The 21,310-nt window shown below is 24.4% G+C and overlaps 2 protein-coding genes across 3 annotated transcripts in view; one reads left to right on the top strand and one right to left on the bottom strand.

The window, feature by feature from the left end:
• Positions 1-21,310, top strand: part of LOC134836030 (cytochrome c oxidase subunit 6A2, mitochondrial) — a 351,497-nt gene that overhangs the window by 162,365 nt on the left and 167,822 nt on the right. The window lies entirely within an intron of this gene.
• The window catches only part of LOC134836020 (transcription factor Sox-5), a 107,553-nt gene that overhangs the window by 79,413 nt on the left and 6,830 nt on the right, over positions 1-21,310 (bottom strand). The window contains exon 2 of one of the 2 annotated variants that reach the window (XM_063851136.1): positions 14,429-14,860. The exons of the other annotated variant lie outside the window; for it this stretch is intronic. Coding sequence (XP_063707206.1) covers positions 14,429-14,463 — 35 coding nt within the window. The 5' untranslated portion in view covers positions 14,464-14,860. The remainder of the gene's footprint in view (positions 1-14,428; positions 14,861-21,310) is intronic. 2 annotated transcript variants of the gene reach the window in all.

Raw genomic sequence — 21,310 nt, 5'->3', positions numbered from 1 at the left:
ACAAATTACCTATCAGTCGAAGGCAAACACCAGAAAAAAAATAATAACAATAAAAAACCTGTGGTGAGAGAATGCATAACAATAAAATCTTTTATAACAATAATAATAATGGACCTGACTTGATCTTTAACTGTAACAGCAAAACGCATACTGGTCCCCTCACTCGTAACTCATTCAACTTTGTGTGAATGTTTTATGCAGGCTCAAGCAAATGATCAAACAATAACAATAAAAAACAACAATAACTGATTTTTTTTGCAGTTTGAAAAACAAAACGAACGAAGAATGAAGCACTTGCACAGGAAAAAAAAAGAGTTACATTGCTCCAAAGAACAAAAGATGAAGCTGCGTGTAAAAAAAAGAGCAAGAAAAGAGTTGAGGGAGCTGTCAGATACGCAATGTGCAAGTATGCGAGATCCCCGCTGGTTCCTTTCTCTCTGGGCTGTGCGAATATGCAGGCTGATATGATGGCACAACTTGGCGTTTACAAACATTGTTCGATGCCCATCGCGTGTGTATGCAATAATAATAATAAAACAATAAAAACGATGCATGTACGATGCAGAGGAAAGGAAAAAAAAAGAAAGGAGATGCATTTAAAAGCAAAACGAATTGCAGCAAGCATGAAACGGGGCAGAAAATAAAGTTTCGTTTAATAACATTTAAAAATATTTATATATTTGACGTCCTTCACGACCTCCAAGAGGTTAAATTTCATGCTTTTAACACCATGCCATGGCATGTACAAAGATTTTTACAACAATTTATTGTTTAATTTTACGCGTATCACGTTGCATTAGTGTGATCAAAATCATAGAACGACTCGGATTACGGAGTGTGCTTCTAAGTTCTTTGTGCAAAAATTGAGGATTTTTCATCTAGGTTAGTACCTTAATCTGAATTTTTAGATATTGAGTCAATTCAAAAACAATTCCTGATCTTCTGGCTTCACAACTTGAACTCACAAGACTCAAAATTGCTTGAATGACCTTCAATGACCTTCAAAGTTAAAAGTTACATAAGAGCTTGATTAGCAATAGTTACTGAAGTGTAAAAGCTGGAGGGTATAAAAGGGTCTGACTCGCCATGGTCTCTAAATGGTCCTACATTCTGTAAAATCGTAAGCTGTCTCTCCAGTGGGACGAAGTAACCTGATTTTGAAGCCCTGGGGTCTTGTAAAATGAGACCCTCAAACTTTTTTATGGAAAATTTCCAAAGTTTTTTTTATTTTTTTATTTTAAAGGAAAGTTTAATCAAATCTCCATATAAAAGTTTGAGGGTCTTATTTTGAAGACCCCAGGGTCTAAAAAACGTTATTTCATCCCACTGGGTCAGTAAAAGCCGAGGAATGGGTCTTAGCTTTTTACCTGTCAACACAATAAGGCGTCCTCAAAATTCACTCAGCTCTCCCAGAAGGTCCCAAAGGGTTTCTAGAAGATCTCAATAATTCAACCTGTGATAAATATGAGTGACATTGAATTACCAAAGATTAGCTTTAAGAAGAAATTGAAGCTACTCTTTGCACCTTACTGGTGAGGGAGAAATTTTTAATCAGAATGGGCCTAATCCCTGTGTGTTTCTCGTTTTTTATTTTTCGTTTCATGCTTCTTGTTTCATCCTGTGATCACTCTAACCAAATAAAACACTTCACCTGGGCCTGAGGGAGGACTGTGATATATTCAATGGCAACGGATTAAATGGCGCACGACCAACAAAATTAAAATGTGTAAGAAAAGATGAGGTTTTTTAAGCTTAATGCTTTTTCCTTCAACTACAATGCTGTTATGAATAAATAAATTTTAAGCACGATTGGAGTCAGAAAAGTTTTTCATGATTTCGAGTCTCGAACTGACAACCTTACGCTCATCGCTCAATCCCTTCAGAAAACCTAGGAATCCAGGAAGGACTCGTAATCTTGTTAAAGCAAATTTTGATGAGAAATCTCGCATTATTTAGATTTTTTGACAAAAAGCGGGAACTTTAATTCCACAAACTCTTTAGAAAACTCTATCATTAAAAGCCCATTTGTTTCGGTAACAGAAACAACTTTTATAAAAATATCATGATTCAGTTAGAAAATACGTAAAAACAAAAAAAATCGGTCTCATTGAAACTGGATTCAATTAAACTCTCAATGATACATTAAAACGTCTAATTACTTAACACTATCTTCATTCTCTTTCCATCTTCTCTACTCTATGGCAAAGATAAGCAACATGTCATCTTTGTCATTCCGTTCGCTATCCAAACTGGATTGCAAGCTGGAGGATTTTTCTCACGACGATAAAGTCATTTCATTCATTTATTTATTCTGGAGCAGCAAAAAAAAAGAGTAAATAATGTGGAAACCACACAAAAAACATTGCAAAAGATGTCCATCAATCAATTCCCTCACCTCATCAAACTCACTTATGCCTAAAAATTCAACACGGGCACACGAGTACACACGAGGTGAGGTAAGAAAACAAGCAAATCATATGTAAAATTATGCGCCTAAAGGTGTTAAACACGCGCTTTTGCCATATCACATGCCATACGTTGTGTGTGTTAAAAAAGCATGCATCACTGCATTAACATCCATGATTTTTTTTTTTCGTTGGCTGCCCGGTTGTTGGAAGTAATCATTCACTACGTATTTATTATTTGTTCAACTAAGTGTGTAATAAATGCAAAAAATAAATTGAGCGGAAAATTTCGTTCGCCTGCCCATTGGTAATTGTATGCTTTTTCACACTTGTTGTGCGTTCTAGAACATTAAAATGGAGTTACACGCTACTTACTATTTGACGTGCTTTGTTTGTTTTTTTTTTTCTACTACTTCTCTTAAAGAGATACAAACAAAAAACTACCTAATTTGCATAAATTCTGGTCAGGTGCATTTCTCACGGAAAGGCGTTCTCTTCAAATCTTCTTTTCTTCAGTCGATATCGAAGCATAAAATGACATTTATTTAAATGATTCTCGTGATTTATATCGATTTGATCCAAATTTTATTGTGTGTCGTAAGTGTTCGGAGATAGTAGTCGGCATTTCTTTTTTGAAAAATGTTTCTCACTTTTGTTCACATCACTTTTATGAAATAACTTTTACAATTCACTTCGACATGCATTAAGAGAAAAATTTTGTACGGACTTGTTGATATGGATTATTAAGTTTGATTTAATTGGAAGTCATGTGAGAGGTCAACTGTGCAAGTTTTACATTTTTTAACATTAAATTCCTTGCCTTTTAATTTTTAACATTTTCGTACTCCTCATGCTATAAAAATTACAAAATATTTTTAAAAAAATTGTAAATTTTCGAGAATCAAAATATTCATTGATTTTTTTTTTAATTTTCTGGGCTCTATAAAAAGCTCTAAAATTTTTTCAAATAATAATTTAGTTTTTATTTATTATTTAATTTTATAGCATGAGGAGTACAAAAATTTTAATTTATTTGAAAATTTCTTAAAAATTTTTTTTTTCTATTTTATATTAAATAAAATTCTAGAATTAAAGAGAAGAATTAAATTATTTAGATTTTATAAAAAAAACTTGACAATTTATAAAAAATAAAAAATTTTGATTTTTCATACTCTTCATGCTATAAAAATTACAATATATAAAAATATTTTAAATTTGCAAAAATCAAAATTTTTGGTGAATGTTTTTTAATTTATCTTAGTTCCTTAAAAGGCTCTTAATTTTATTTTAAATATTTATTTAGTTTTTGAAAATTTTAAAAATTTATAGCATGAGGAGTACAAAAATGTAAAGTTACCTTAATAATTGTAAAACAAAAAAAAATTCGATAAATTTTATAGCACATGTGTATTTTGTGAACTAGATTCTTCAGTTTTTTAAAAATTTACATAATATTTATTCTAAAAAGTTATAAAAATTTCATTTATTTTATATTTGTGGACTCCTCATGCTATAAAAATTAAAGTTTTTATTTTTCAAGATTTTGAAAACCTCATTATAATTAATTTAAGATTGGTTTTTAAAATAATTATTATTTTATATTCGAAAAAAAAATTCTATTTTTTACACTTAAAATAGAGAAAAAAACTTAATTTGAATTAAATAATTAAATTAATTAAAAATTAAATTAATTTTATTATTTTCTGAATCTAATTAATTTTTGAAATTTTTAAATTATTTTTAAAGCTCTTTAGTGTAAAACTCAATTTTAGATTTTTTTAAAAATTAATTTAAAATTTTTATAGCACACATTTCCTTACTCCTCATGCTATAAAACCCTAATTTAAACAAACAAATCTCCCTAATTCAAAATTGAATATGACATTTCAACCACGTAAAACGTAAAAATCCTTTTATGTCTCAAAACGTAAAGGTAACAGGTACAAAAACAATAAAAAAAAACGAAACATAATAACAACAGCATGCATATCTAATTAGGTGAATGTCGGAGAAGTAGTGTTTTAGTGTGGGCGCCATCCTACCTACTTACTAAAAAAAATGTAACTGCTTCATATTAACTTTTATGCCGAACGAACATCGATGATGATTCGCGTCCCGAGATACCTGCAGCTATTTTATTTTAATAAAATGTAATTGCTTGTTATAATGTGCAGAGAGTTGCGAGAAACGGTAACAATATAAAATTTCTGATTGGTATTATTTATGTCTTTAGTCTCTTTTTTATTTAAGGTACGCAAGTGTGTTTTTTTTTAATTTTTCCTTTTTTGAATATTTCATTGTATGTAGATTTTATTATTATATTGTATACGTCACAGAACGACGTCAAGTGTACAAAATTATAAGGTATCACCTTCCCGAATGTGTATTATGTAAGAGTTGTGTTCGTATGTAAAATATAATCCAATACAATAAATCACCTGTTCAACAAATAAAATTTTAATGTAAATCATATGAAATAATAATAATAAAAAAAGAGATCGAATTCCAATATTTTTATATTTTATTATTATAAAATTTTTATTTATTAACTGTGGCAAGTTGTTGGCTTGTTTGTAACTTGTCATTTTTTTTTAATTTTAAAAGTAATCGAAAAATCTTTAAAAAAAGGGAAATGAGATCAAATTACCAAATAAAGTAATTGTTTCACATCATTTTAAAATATATGGCGGGAGATTGTATTGTTTTTAATTTTTTTTTTACAAGTAACGAAACAAGTAAAGAGGTCGGCAAGGACATAGCGATGATTTATTTTTACACATTTATCATTTTATTTTTTTTTAAGTTTAAAATGTTGCGGAGAAGAGAAAAAAGTGACGACATTGTTATCTAATCCTTTTCCGCAAATATTTTTTACTCCACTTTGTCGTGCCCAATAAAGCCATGCACGTACAAAAATAAAAATGAGCAAAAATAAAGATAGATGTTACAATGCAAATAATATCATAAAAGGCAATTTGTGCAATAGTGTGATAATAATGACAGCAAAAATAGCCAACAACAGCAGCAGCAGCAAAGCAAAGCCAACAAAGACACAAGAAGAGAGAAAAAAAAAGAAATAACTTGATACGTGAAAGGCAATTTAAGATGATAACAAGTATTGACATAACAGTTATAATTGTTACAGTTCCTGATATTTGCACATAATTCAAAATATACACGCATTTGTAACTCTGAAGCAAAAGCAAAAAAATAAAAAAAAAATCGCGCAAAACAAATAACAACAAAAAATTGCATTGTTCGCGTTTCTGTCGTATTTTTCTTTTCACAAAACATTGCATACATGGCATCATGCGATATATTTGTATTTTGTACATAAATAGTGTGATTAGTTCCTGTTTTGCAACAAGTTTTCTCTCGTTTTGCCGTGTTCCATCCATCCCCGTGTGTACGGGCGACATGTTTTCATTCATTTCATTCAGCACAAGATGCGTGGCGTGGAGATGAAGAGACCACGGACGACGACAACATGCAATTATTTTCACTGCGATAGCAGCAAAGAGAAGAGATATTAAAACGAAGACAGGTGTGGTGATTATGTGACTTGAATTGAATTGATTTTTTTTTTGTTTTTTGTTTTAACATTTACTCGGTGTGGAAAAATTATGTCTCGCGAGGTGTCATTTCATTTTATTTTTTAATATTTTTAGTTAAAAATTTATTTTTCTAATAAAAATTAAAAAAAAATTATTTTTTAAAATTTTTAACGGTCAATTTTTGAATTGACATTTACGAATTTTTGATTTTAAAATATCGAAAAACGTCAAATTTTAATTAAAAATTTTGTCTTTATAAAATTCTTACAATTTGAAACTAATAAAGACGCGAAATTAGTTCTGTTACTAAGACTTTTGAAAATTTTTTAAATTTCAAATTAAATTTCAAAAATTCAAATAAAATTTCGTAACTGTCAATTCAAATATTTTTGTTCAAAAACCGTTAAAAATTTAAAAAAATATATTTTTTTTGTAATTTTATTTAAAATATTGACTAAAAATTTAAGAAAAAAATTTTAACTTGACATTTTTTAGAAAAAAAAAATTAATTGTCAATTCAAAAAAACTACCGTTAAATTACCAAATATATTTTTTTGACAAATTTAGGCTTTAATATGGCTGAAAATTTGAAATACTCTTAACTTTTGAAGAAAAGGGATGATTTTCTTTAAAAACTTTACATTTTTCTACTAAAAATTTGTAAATGTCAATTTAAAAAATGACCGTTAAAAATTGAAATATCGTTTTTCGGTTAATTTAAACTTAATTAATTCAAAAAATTTTGAAAATTTTTAATTTTTAAAGAAAAATTCAAATTTATATAAAAAAAATTGACGTTTTCAGCTAAAAATTTTTAAATGTCAATTCAAATAATGACCGTTAATTATTTCAAATTTTGACGCGAAACATGTTTTCCGTACAATACACTCACACACAAAAGAGAAAAAAGAGAATTTCCATTAGAGAATCGCATCGCATGTTATGTTATACATTTTATGATAAAGTATGCATTCATTATGTTACTTAGAGAGACTTATCAAAGAGTTTGTTCAAAGAAAAAAAAAGGAAATGCATTTTGTTAAGTCAGTAAGGTGTCCAAATCCACAAAAAATTCTGGCCAACCTCCTTTCTACACGAGATAATTCCATTTAGTCAAATTAGTTGACATGATCCCTTTCGTAAAATATTCAAATTAAGAGCTTCTTCGTTTTTTTCTTCATTCCTTGCCATACATATCAATAACATTTGAAATCGTATTTGAAAAAACATTAAAAAATTATTACATCTTCTTTTTTTCTCCCGTGTGCGTCGACTGATCGACTGATAATAATTATTCCACGGTTATTGTTTTATTTTATATTTTTCCTTCTTCTTTGCCATTTTTTTTTATCTCTCTTCACATTTTTTTCTTCATCTTTTGCTTCGTATCGAAGTCTGTATCTTGTTTAATTATTTTCTTCATTCATTCATTGTTCGTTTTTAAATATTTTTTTTGCGCTGTACACAGGACACATGGGAATTATTGTTGCGAGAGGCAAGCAAAAAAAAAAGATCATATTAAGATCAATTTTTTAATCATCATTTATTTTTGTCTGTTGTTAATTTTTTAAATACTCTCTCGAAATATCTTTAATTTTATTGTTTTTGCAAGACAGACAATAACTTTGGCAATTTTTTACAGAAAAAAAAGTCACTCACCTGTTTATTTGTTTTATCGAAACCATTAAAAAGCAGTTAAAATTAAAGTTGTGTGCATAAATTACGTTTGCAAAAAGGGAATAGTAATTATAAGTGAAATAAAGTAAAAAGTTAACGAGAATTGGATTATCAGGTGATTGGATGTAAAAATATACTTCTTATCTCATGTTTTTTTTCTTCTTCTTAGAAGTAATGTTTTTAGCACATGAAACAAGTACTTTAATGTTAAAGTGGACGTTAACGCCACCTAGATGTCACACACAAGGATGATTCGTAGATGTTGAAAGCGCGACGAAGCATGACTTTGCACTTAGGAGATGTCGTAATTATGAGTTTTTTTGATCAAAAAGGCGTGAATTTTAACATTTAAAAAATTTTTTAGTACAAATTTAAAATTTTTAGTACAAACTATAATTTTTTAGTACAAATTTAAAATTTTTTAGTACAAATTTAAAATTTTTTAGTACAAATTTAAAATTTTTTAGTACAAACTTTAATTTTTTAGTACAAATTTAAAATTTTTTAGTACAAACTTTAATTTTTTAGTACAAATTTAAAATTTTTTAGTACAAACTTTAATTTTTTAGTACAAATTTAAAATTTTTTAGTACATTTTTAGTACAAATTTGATTTTTTTAGACAGATTTTTAGTTTTTTATAAAAAAAAATGTTGCGAATTGCTACTTTTATAAAAAATTTAGTACAAATTTTATTTGTTTAGTACACATTTCCTCTTGTGAATTTTTAGTACAAATCTTATCTACAAAAACTTGTTGGTTTTTAAAACAAATTTTAAGTTTTAGTATAAATAACGTCTTTTAAAATAACTTTTAGAACTAGATTTGGAATTTATAGTATTTACAACTTTTAAAATTTTTCCAATTTTTTTAAAATTTCCAAATTAGAAAAAATTTTTAGTACAAATTTCGGTTTTTAGAACAATACACATTTAACATAAATTTGCATAATTTAATAAAATTTTAATTTTAGAACTTGTTTAGAACAAATTTTAGTACAAAATTAAACTTAAACAATTAAATTAAAATATATATTGAAAAAATTCAAATAAAGCAAAATATTATTGCTTTTTAAATAAAAACAATTTTCGCAAATTAAAAGATCAAATCCCAGTTGAAAGCCTTCAAGACACATATTACGTAAAACGCAAAAGCAATAAATAAACTGGCTTTTGATATAAATCTAAACTTGTAAGTATATTTACAACGCGCTCATATTATTTTATTTGTTTTAATATTAATTTAATTATTATATTATTAAATTTATATTTATATGATAGGCATCCACTTCATCTGATATGATGTTGATGATGACTTCAAGTACCGTTCCACGAGTGCTGTGGTGTTAATGATTAATAGAGTGGTAATTAATTTCAATATAATAGCACTTTATAAATATGTTGTTGTTTTTTTTAACATAATATTTGTTTTGCTTTTTCATACGCATAAATACTCTCCAAAGGAACGCAAAAACCTAATCAACACTTTTTTGTAGAGCTTTTTATGCTTAGAATGACCACACATTGCTCATCAGCACCTGCAACAAATGGAAAAATTCCGGTAGTATACTCGACGAAAAAAAATCAGGTTATTAACTTCATGATGCAATAATTGTGTTGTGATGGAAATGCGTGTGTTTTTGTATGCCGCGCGACCATCAGCGTCATAATAATCATAATAATATTCATATCTTTACAAAATATGTAGGAGAAAGAGAGATGATGCGCCGTCGGCATTTTTTAATGATGCTCTGTAATAAACATCTTGTTGTCAATAATTAACATTGTTTACCTTTTTTCCTATTAATTTAGCTTGTCTTGTCTTTTAAGAGGTTATTGTATGAATTTTAACAAAAAACATTTAGAAAGGTGTAATTTAATAATTTTTTATACAGAGTTTTTTTTAAATATTTTTAATAATTTTCACACATTTCTTTGCATACTAAAATTTATATTAAAAAATTATTTTAAATTTTATAACAATTATTAATAAAAAATTTAAATATGAAAAAAAAAATTATAAAATTATTATTAAATTTTATTTTATAATTTTCAAAATTATTTTTCAAAATTTAAATTTCTTTAATTTTTAAACATTTTTGAAAAATTCAAAATCTATAAAAATTAAAAAAAAAATGTTATTTTATTAAAATTTTTAATAATTTATATTTTAATAAAAATTTATATTTTTTTTTTCAAAGTTATGTTTCAATAAATTTTTGAAATTAAAAAAAAATAATTAACGTTTTACTTAAAATAAATGATTAAAATAAAAAATATTGAATCCACAGTGGTGGCAGTCCTTTTAATAAAAAGACGACCTTAATTAATTCAATAATAAATAAAATTATCAAAATATTGTTGAATAAATCATATTTTAAAAGCTTTTCCTTTTTTTAAATTTTTGCATTAATTATTATTTAATATATTATTAATAATTATTATCTCATTGTTAAGATAAGCATGAAAAAAATATCATTTTATAATAATTGCGTTACAATGTCAAAATAATTGCAATTTTCCTGATTATTATTACACTGCCTTTCTTTCTGTTTTTTTCCTTGCATTTGTTTATAAAATATGAAAAAAAAATAATAATAAATAAATATATATAACAATCAACAAAAAGACGAGTTTTTGCCATAAAACAAGCGCGATGCAATGTCTAACTAACTAACTGATTGATGATTAAATATTACATAATAAATATTTACTGGTAACAACACTAGTATTACACAAGTTGTATAAATATAAAATAATAACAAAAATAGCTTGTGGTGCGTATGTTTATATGCATTGCGTGTATAATTCAAAAATAATCATATATTATTGCGCGTTTGTTGTTGATGTATTGTTATACATTTTTTTTTTGCATATAGTTTGAAAGACAACGAGGATGATAATGACTGCATTTCTGCGTTTCCGCCATTTATTGATAATAATAACAAGCGTATTATTTTTTGCAGGTGCTCCGAGATGTCAAAAATGTAGAACAAAAGAAATCGCTTCGTCATCATTTTAACACGGTATAAGCGTGCCCATCGATTTTTTTTTTCTTGATCTATAGGTAAGTGGTTGTTTGTTTCAGACATCAGCAAAAAAAATGTATATGATATGATGGTTATTTTTACAGGTCGTTCAATTTTGTGTTTAAGGCAGGTACAATTATTAAAAGTGTTTCATTAAATTTTTGAAAAAAAAAATTATAAAATTAATTTAGTGGATTTTAGGATTTTTAATGTCTATTGAGATGGAAAATTTAACTTTAGAAAGAAAATAAAAATTATTTTTAATTTTTAATTCAAACTGAAGTCAATTAAATCTGAATTAAATTTTACCAAATTTTGTGAATTATTTTTTTTATATAAAAAAAAAGTTAAAAAATTTTAATTTAAAAATTAAAAAAAAAAATAAAAAATAAAGTTTTTACCCGTTTTTACTTATGAATTAAAATTTTTTTTGTAACTTGAGTAATTTTTTTTAGGTTTATATATTAACTTAAAACTTTCAATTTTAAATATTTTACATTTTTAGGATTTTTTTTTTCTTTTTTGCTATTTTTTGTTAAGTAAATGTGTGTTTTTTTGTACACTTTTTACGCACTGACATGATGCATTATGGTAGTCCGGGAAATCCAGAGTCGCAGACTGAGTTTTCAGAGGCTTGATTGCTCTTGCTACTTAACTTTGGCGCTACGTAAGGCAATTAGTATTGGTCACGACCAGGGATAGTTGCGAAAATTTTCCGATGTTTTTCATTGACTTTGAACTGAACTATAAATATTATTTTATAAAAAATACTGACAAATAAAAATTGACTGTTTTAAAAAAAAAAAAAAGGATTTTAGGATATTCAATAACTTGAGAACAAAAAATAGTGAAAATTTTTTTAATTGCAGTAAAATTTTTATTTTGTTCAATTTTAAAATCATTTGGCAAAAATGATTTAAATTCCTTAAAAAATTAATTTTTAATTTAATTTAATTTAAGTTTAATTAAAGTTTGAAAAATAATTATTAAAAATTATTATTATACTAAATATTTATAAAACTTAATAAAAAAAAAACAATTAAAATATAACCGCATTTTTTCTACGAAATGCGGTAAAAAAAATTAAAAGGATAAAACCTTAAACAATTTTCAATATTGTAACCGCCTCATTTTTATAAAAGTGAGGAATGATCCACACAAGAAAAAAATTGATCAATGAACTTGTGTTATGTATGTTCGCTACATATATCATATACAATACATAAATGCATGCCGTAATAATAATAATAAAAAAATGAACTGATTTAATCTTGATTAAACCATCTAATTTAATACTGATTATCTACTATTATGTGTATTATATTATATTTGTTGTATTTTTTTTCTTTATAAATATATATTAAACACTGAACAGAACCAATACAAGTAGTTAAATGCCTTCGGTGTCCATGATATGTTCAAACACACAGGTGTTTGGAGTAGTGAAGAAAATTATTATTATTATTCAGTAGCATTTTTTTCATACATAACGAATATAATATCATCATGTTTGAATATTTAAATATTTTTTTCCTTCTTGAAATATTTTGTAACTGACAGTATAAGACATACTAGACAGATGCGTTAAACATGATTTTTTTGGAACTACGCGGATTGAGTTGTTTGCTTATTTTATCAGTACGAAACGATCTAAGCCTTTTTTTTTGAGTAATATCTTAATTGTAAGAATATTCACGAAAAAATGTCGTCCGAAAAAAAAACTTCTTTTGTTATCTTAATTCCTTCGTTCGTTTTACATTTCTCCTCATTTTTTTTTTCATTCATCCACTTAATGATTCAGTAAATATCTGGACGTTTTTACGAGCAGCTTTTAAAATAAATGCGTTTTTAATCACCTTTTCTGCGAGGCAAGCAAATTCCGTTCTGTTGATGATTAACTTTTTTTCTTTCTCGTGAAAAAAAAACGTGAAAAGAATGCACTTTATTGTCGACTTTTATTGTAAGCAGCTCAAAAATTGCTCCATTTTACGTGCATTTACACAAAAATAAAAAGAAGCTTAATTTATTCCGAAACGGTAGCCATTTATCTTTAATCACGTGGGAAATCTAATTTTTTTTATTATTTATCTAAATGAAATTCTAAAATAAATATACAAAGAACCACCTACAAAATGCTCTTTCGGGCTTCTGCAAGTGGAAAAGACAAATCTAGGCGCACAAATCAACGATTCAAGTTGTCCCGGAGGCACAAAATGCATGAATATTAATATTGCATATATAAAGTACGCAAAAAAAAAAAACGAAGAAGTAACATTAAAATTACTGGTATTATGATTGTTGGGCGTTATTATTTGAGAGTGTGGTGTGTATACGGTGCATCATCAGATCGAGAGTATCATCATCATTATTATTGCTATTAAACAGTAGAAAATGTGTAGGTAAGTTACAAACATGATCGTTGTCTTTCGCTTTGTGCAAAAATATATCAATGTATACAATATAATTTATTTGATTTAATAATGAAAAAAAAGATGATATGACGAAGTTTTTGTTGTGAGAAACCGTTAGCTGGGCAAGTTATATATTTATAATTATTTTTATATTGTTATAATAAAATTTAATTTTTATTGGAAAAAAAAATTTATATTATTTTTTTATATTTTGAAAAATAATTATTTTTTGAATACAAAATAAATTATATAAAAATTAAGCTAAAAATTAATCGTAGTTTTATAAAATTATAAATTAAAAATATAATAATTTTTTTATTAGAAAAATATATTATTAATTTTTATATATTTTTATTAATTTTAAATATTTTTTATTATTTTTATTTATTTTTCAAATTTTTTTTATTTAAATTTAATTTTTTTTAAATTATTTTTTTTACATATTTTTGTTATTTCCAATTTAAATTTTTTTTCCAAATAAATTATTTTTTAAGTCCCATATATACATATGATTTTAAAATAAAATTATAAAACATTTATTGTAAAAATGGTAAAATATTGTATTGTATATTTTACATATTTAAAAAAAAATTATAGAAACATTTAAAAAAAAAGGTAAATTAGGTATTTTAAAATGCTTTTTTATTATTAAATTAAATTATGTTAAACAAAATAATTTATTAGATGTTATTATAATAAATGATTAAATAAATTTTATTTATATTAAAAATTAATAATAAATAATATTTTTTAAAATTATAAGTAGGCTTGATGAATTTAAAATAAATTTTTTTAATATCTTAATTTTTTTAAAAATTTTTGTATCAAAACAATTATTTTATGAAACAAGATAAAAAATTATTTTTTATAATGATTCATATAAACATAATGTATAATTTTATACAATATAATTTAATATTGTTATATATCATTACTAAAATAAAACTTAATTTTTATTAGAAAAAAAATTTCCATTGAAGATAATATTGGGAAAAAAACCAACCATCAACCGACATCAAAGCGCGTATTTTCCTTATTTGTAAAGTCTCTGTCATGCAGCTCTATAAAAAAAATACTCGTTCACACAAACAATTCGATTATTCAATCATTTTCACCATCTAGACTAGAAACTCATACGACATAATATTAATGATTAAAATATTCATGTTATTTTTTAATTACACCAACAACATACTACCGCGCCGCACAAGACAAGAGACACGACTTGTTGTCTAAATATGTCTCTCTCTCTGTGCATTTGCCGTACACATTTTATCAAATAAGTGTATGCACCTTACTGACTGACCAAACGACGACGACGACGAAAAAAAGAGACATGAAAAATTATATTTACCTGAAATCTGTTGCAGTAACGTCTAGAGACAACATATATATGAAATATGTAGTTGATGGCTAAACTTTTCCTGTGTGTGCTTTTATCTATCTCTTATATTTATTATTATAAATATATATATTTATACGGGCGTATATTTTATCGTATTTTTTTTTACATCAAAAAAATTGAATGAATGAACGAACGGTTAATGTAAAAAAAAAGTAGCAACAATTTTTTTTCTATTTTTTATTATTTTTGGTCTTTTGTTTTCAAATAATATTAGTAAGTTTTCACACTTTTATATATCATTAACACGAATCTACGTATTATTTGACCTTTATTGGGATTTTTTTTCGAGTATAATATTTTTAGAGTCAATATTGATTTCTTGTGATTCTTCGGTTTTTTTGTTTATCGTACAATGAGTAATCGGCTATCTGGATGATTTCTCTGAAAAAGAAAAAAAAAATAGAAAAAATATTAATTAATATTGTTAAAAAATATGTGTGATAAATGCTAAATTTATTTATTTTGCTTTTTAAATAATTTTTTTTTTTAAATAAATTTTAATTTTAATAATTTTAAAATTTTGATAAAAAAATTTAACATTTTTAAAAAATAAATAATTTTAATAATTATTAAAATTTTTGAATTTACTGTCTTAAAATTAATTTTAAAAAATAAAATTTGAAGTTAATTCAAAAAAATTGTTTAAATAAATTTATATTATTTAATATTAATAATTAATTTTTTTTATTTAATAAATTAAAACATAAAGCAAAAAATTATTTAATTGATATTAATAATATTTTCAAATTATTCAATATAATATAAAATAATTTTTTTTAATAATAAAGAAATTATATTTAATTAACTTATAAGTTATTAAATTTTGCTAAAAAAAATTAAATAATGTTTTAAAAAATAAATAATTTTAAAGATTTATTTTTTAATTAATTGTCTTAAAATAAATTAAAAAAAAAAAATAAAATTTAATTAATAAAAAAAATTAATTAAAAAATTATATTATTTAATAATAATAATGAATTATTTTATTTAATAATTGATAAATAAATTAATTTAATAAAATTAATAAATTATTTATTATTAGGTATATTATTTTTTTGACAATTTAAAACAATTTATTTTTTCTGAATATTATAATTTTTTTTATTAATTTTGTGACATCTGTCCATTAAAAGGGCCTGAATACTAAAATTGTTATCTATTCAAAAAAAATCAGTTAAAATATTAAAATGCTTTTAATCCACGAAGGGAAATAAACTCATCTCATTTGAATGTTTATTGTTTTCTTTACTTCACTTCTTAAAATCTCAGCTCTTAGACTTTTAAAATACTTAACAATCTTAACTATTTTTAGAACTGTCATAACTCCAATATTTTATTGTTTTTTGCTTTTCTTCTTCATCTCTTGTAATTTTTAACTCTCTGCCTGGATTACAAACAAATTTTGTTGTTTTTCATAACACAACAATTTAGGGTGTCCCGAAAAAAATCTTCGTCGTTAAAATGTCTTACAGGTGTTAACATGATTTACATTAAGCCGGAAAATTAACAGAGTTAAGTCCATAAAAAAGAGGTTGGGAGGAGGAAAAATTGATTTTAAATCCAAACAGATGTTCGACACTTTTATTACATTTACTTAGCGAACGAAGGAGCGTCAGCTGACATTTTCATGAGTATTAAAAAGTTATATTAAGTGATAATTCCTTTGTTTATTTTTAAAGTTAAGTAATAAATATTAATTGTCCAGACTTGGAAAAAAAAATAGTTAATGACGATGATTTATAACGATATGAAAGAAATTGACAAAAAAAAATTTCGTCATTGAAAATATTCACAATAACATGCCAATCTTTGATTAATGTACTTCACTTAACTTTATTACCCCGAATATATGTATTGTTTATTATTGTATTTCACAACATATATACATAACATTGTAATATGCGCAAATGTAGCTTTGATCTGCCGTATTATTTTAATGTTTTCCGAATACAATAAATCCTCTCTTTTTGTGTTTTCTTTTCTTTTTTTTTTCTCGAATATTTATATCAAGTTAAGTGCTTTCCATGGAACAATTATATATACAGAAATTTCCGATATCACTGGAAAAACGGGAAAAATTTTATTACAATAATAATAATAAAAAAAAAAGATGAAAGAAGGTGACCTCGCTTTAATTTCAGACCGGAAAGCTATTGTCATAGTTTGTCCTCGTTCTTTTTTTTCAGTTCTGGAAGAAGATCAAGCTCACAATAAAATACAAAATTATGTGTCGCTGCCTCTTGTCCCGACAATTCTTCAATGGTTTGTATTGTTTTGTTAATTTTTGTAATGGAAGCGATTAATTTTTTTTTTGTAGTATTATTACAATACAATAAAACATTCTCATTCTCTTCGCAGTGATCTTTGATTAGAATAAAAGAAAGAAAATATGTTTGTTAAATAATAATAATAAGAACTGAGCAGTAGCACATACTTTGTGAATCTTTTGATTCTATTTATTGTAGTAGGTTGGTTGGTTGTGAGAAAGGAAAAGTACAAAGACGTTGCTTTTAGCGTAATAATAATTCTGTTGTTCGATCATGTTGAATGAAGCAGATTCTTTTGTTTTCCTCGATGCATAAGGAACGAAATGAGCAGCGACAGAATACATTAAAATGATTATTATTAAGATGTAATTGTTCATTTGGATGGCGGATCATCCGTTTAAAAAATAGTAAGTATATGATGGAATGTGATTTCAAGGAAATTGTGACGGAAAAGAGCAGTCTAACGGAATTGTAAGTTTTTTTTTTAAATTTAATTTATAGAAAAAAAAATTTAACTTTTAATTTTCTTTTCAGATTTAGTAACGTAAAGAGTTGAAAAAATTATTCTAATTAATCCAAACCAAGCAAAAACTAGATTTAAAGATTTTTTTAGGTCTAAAGAGCTTTCAAGATATATCAAGGGACAAATAGACGAAATTAAACAGATTCAGGACAAATTGTGGCCGATGTAATTTTCTCCTCAATAAATGGCAAATTACACCTTCGCCGCTATGTGATTCCGGTGAAATACAATCTATGTAACATATAGTTGAAAAATGCCCAAATCGTAATCTTTCTCAATGAACTAAGTCAATAAGCCATAGATTGGATAAAAACTTTAGACTTACAATTATAAATTTTGAAAATCCATAAATTTATTGAGAAAAAAAATTTTCATATCATATGATATTTATTAAATTTTCAAAAACATTTTCTCAAATTTTTCAATTTTTAAAATATGAAATTTAAAAGTTATTTCAAATAATCGAAATCAAACAAAGTTTCTTTTTTTTTAATTTAATTTTACATCAGTAAAACTCATAAGTCAAAATTTAAAGCTTAGTTTTTCAAAAAATTTTAATATTTTTGATAAAAATTTTTTTTTTTTAATTTTGACCTTATTGACTTAAACTTTAACTTACGAAAAAAATAATAAACTTAACTTAATTTACTAAAATTACTACTAAAATTTACTTAAACTTTAATAAAATTTCACAAAATAAAAATTTAAGAAAATATAAAAAATTTGGTCACGTGACTCAAAAATTTTTTCATCAAATTTTCGATAGATAATGCGTTTTTAAAGCAAGTTAAGTTCATATCTAATATAATTTTAATTTTTACTGGGCATTATTATTGTTTTTCAATCAAAAAGTACAAAAAAATGTCAAAAATTTTCTTTTTTTATTTATTATTTTTATTTTTCCCCCTGATTTTTTTCGGCAAAATCGGAGGGGGGGCGACATAAAGTGAAATAATTAAATTTAATGGCCTAATTCAAATCAAGCAAAGTTTTCACTTAAAATCTATTTTTCAGGTTTCAAGAAAAATCAAAATTTAAGTTTCCAACTCTTCCAACTCAAGTAAATAAAAATCTAAAAAAATTATTCTAAATTTTCTAATTTCAACCAGAAAAAAATTAATAAAAATTTTCTCACGCCTTGAAATTTAAACTAAACAATAGTGTTCACACATGTTTAATCCATGTAATAATAAAATAAAAACAAATAATTCAACAAAAATCTTTTTAAAAAGTTTATTGTTATTTGCTTTTTATTTTATAATTCACATAAAAAAAAAAGTTCAAGAAAAACATCTTTGTTAAAAAGTAGTAAGAGACTCTCGCGGATCATCATCATGAATCAATATTGTCTGATGAAGAATTAAATACAATATAAATCAACAATAGCTTGTATTGTTTTGTTTTTTAAAGGTATTTGTTTTGCTCTGACGCAGAAACAAATAACATCCTTTATTATACATTTTATTTTGTATTTAATCATAATAATAATAATAAAAGATAATATTTTTTGTTGTTTGTATGAAAAAAAAAATCTTACGGAATTTCATTCATGGATGGTAAAGTTTTTTTTTGTATCGAACGGGAAATGCAAATATACGAGCTATTTGTAATAAATTAATAAAATATTTATTTATTACACGTATAATGAAGAGTTATTTTGCAAAAAGGTATAAAATAAAAGAAATACGTAATTCTGTTGTTTGTGTGAAATCGGAGAAGCTTCTTCTTGTAATTGATTTTTAATGCTTTTAAAGAAAAAAGTGAAGTCATGTTTTGAAATTGTCACTAGAATTTTTTTATATCATAAACTTGGTTATTGTTTAAAAAAAAAAGAAAAATAATTATAACGATTTCTCGAGAGTCTCTTGAGATACAAGTAGATGACCCTTATGCGATGTAATATTAATGTTTAATACTTTTTTTTTACCGAGAAACAATGAACAATTCCTTTTGTGTAAACACAGCATAAAATAAAATAATAAAGCATTAAAACCATCGTCATCTCGCGGATCATTATTGATTAAAATGTATTATAATGTTAAAAAAAAACTTGCGGACAATTATTTCAAAATATTGATGTCAGATTTCTTCACGTCGATTGTTTGTAATAATAAAATGTTAAACAATGAATCCGCTTCTTTACAAAATTTGTATGAATTTTCGGACCATAATGTTAAAATTTATCCGTATATAAATAATATTATTAACAAATCTCATGTTTAAGTGCAATTTATTATTTTTTGTATTGTTATGATTTTATAGGGTGACCAATTTTTTTATTAAAGTTAAAATAATTTTAAATAAAGATATAAGTTTTTTTGTGTAAATCTACAAAATAAATTAATATATCCAATAAATATGGTAAAGTTGTTGTCTAAAATTACAATTGAACATTCACAAAAATGTTCAAAATCAAATAAAATAACAACTTTGTTCGTAACATATATCTCTTTTGCTATTCTTGTATGTTCGTTCAGCATTTCAGATTGGGTCATATAATACAATTTTATTTTATTTTATTATTATTATTTAGCGAAATAAACACTTGCGTTACATATTTATTGGACACTTTACCTTTTGTATTAATGTTACTTTTATTCTCTCGCATATATATAGATTTCTTTTGCACTTTTATAGTTTATTATGATATTGAATGCTCAACTTTTTTTTTCTTCTTTGTTATAACATTTTAAATGTCCAACTCCATATTTGTCCTAATGTCAATTTATTTATTAGCTTTCATGTATAAAATAAAATTTTTACATTTTATTGTTGTTGTTGTTGTTCGCTCTTTTCGCGGATTTATACACAAGTTTATTATTATTATATTATTTTATATGGGGAGACAAAAGTTGCATTGTATGACGTAATTGTAAATATTTGAATAAAAATACGTATAAAAAGTATAAAATACTAACGGATTCCGAAGAAGTGACACTTTTAAGTGCTTTTATCTTAACTACAATTATTTCATTAAAACATATTAAAACTACAAAAAAAAATTTTTTTTGATTATCTTTTAAAGACTCTCTTAAGCTTTATCGCGTATTTTGCCGCGTCTCCACTCCTTGTCGTAAAAAAAAGTGTAATTGTAATAACAATCAACCATTAAAAGTGCCTTCGACTCTTTGAGTTTTATTCAGAAGAAAAGAAAAATTATCATTATTATATTTGTAAAATCTTTTATCTTTCTGCTACAAAACACACATTACCTTTTTAAGGCCGCTTCATCAATTAACACACACGCAACCCACAAAAAAAAGCAGCAACGTTGAATTGTATTTCTCTCGTCTTGAATTAAATAGTAATTGAAGATATATTCACATCTCTGATTGTTTTGTCTAGAAAAACTATTATTTGAAAAAAAAAATTGTTGGAGATTTTGTCATCTCATCGCGCGCGGTTATTTGAGTGCGCTTCAAAAATGGTATTTCGTCTTTTGTTAATCTATTTGTTTGTTCTTTTAATGCTTTTTGAAGAGTTGTTATAATTGACAAACTCTTTTTTATTTTTAATTTTACGTCAAATGGATGTTAATGTTCATATAATGGATATTTTTTGGGTGCTTTGAGTTTATTGAGGAATTTTTACAATTCAAAAAGTTACAGTTAAATTTTTTATTAAATATTTTTTTTTTATAATTGTAATTAAAATCTTACCAAATTAATAAATTTTTAAAATTTTAATTAATTTAAATGTATTTTAATAATTTTTGTATTTATTTAGAATTTATTTTTTATTTATTTTTTGTTTAATTAAAATTTTATTAATTTAATAAATAAATTAAAAAAATAATTTTATTTAAATTCAGTAAAAATGTAATTTAATTAGAATTTACCTAATTAAAAATTTTAAATCAATTATTTTTTAAAAGGGTTATTCATGAAAAAAAATATTTTTATTTTATTTTATTTTAAAAAATTAATTTTGAAGAAATTTTAGAACTGAAAAAATTTTTATTATTCTTTTATGAATCATCATGAAATCATGAAAATTTATTATTTATTAAATTTTAATATGTAAACTAAAAATTTATTTATT

The sequence above is a fragment of the Culicoides brevitarsis genome, chromosome 3 (assembly GCF_036172545.1).
Source record: "Culicoides brevitarsis isolate CSIRO-B50_1 chromosome 3, AGI_CSIRO_Cbre_v1, whole genome shotgun sequence".
In the NCBI taxonomy this organism is placed as follows: Eukaryota; Metazoa; Arthropoda; class Insecta; order Diptera; family Ceratopogonidae; genus Culicoides; species Culicoides brevitarsis.
The sequence above is the reverse complement of the archived record's forward strand: the minus strand, read 5'-3'. Positions and strand labels throughout refer to the sequence as shown.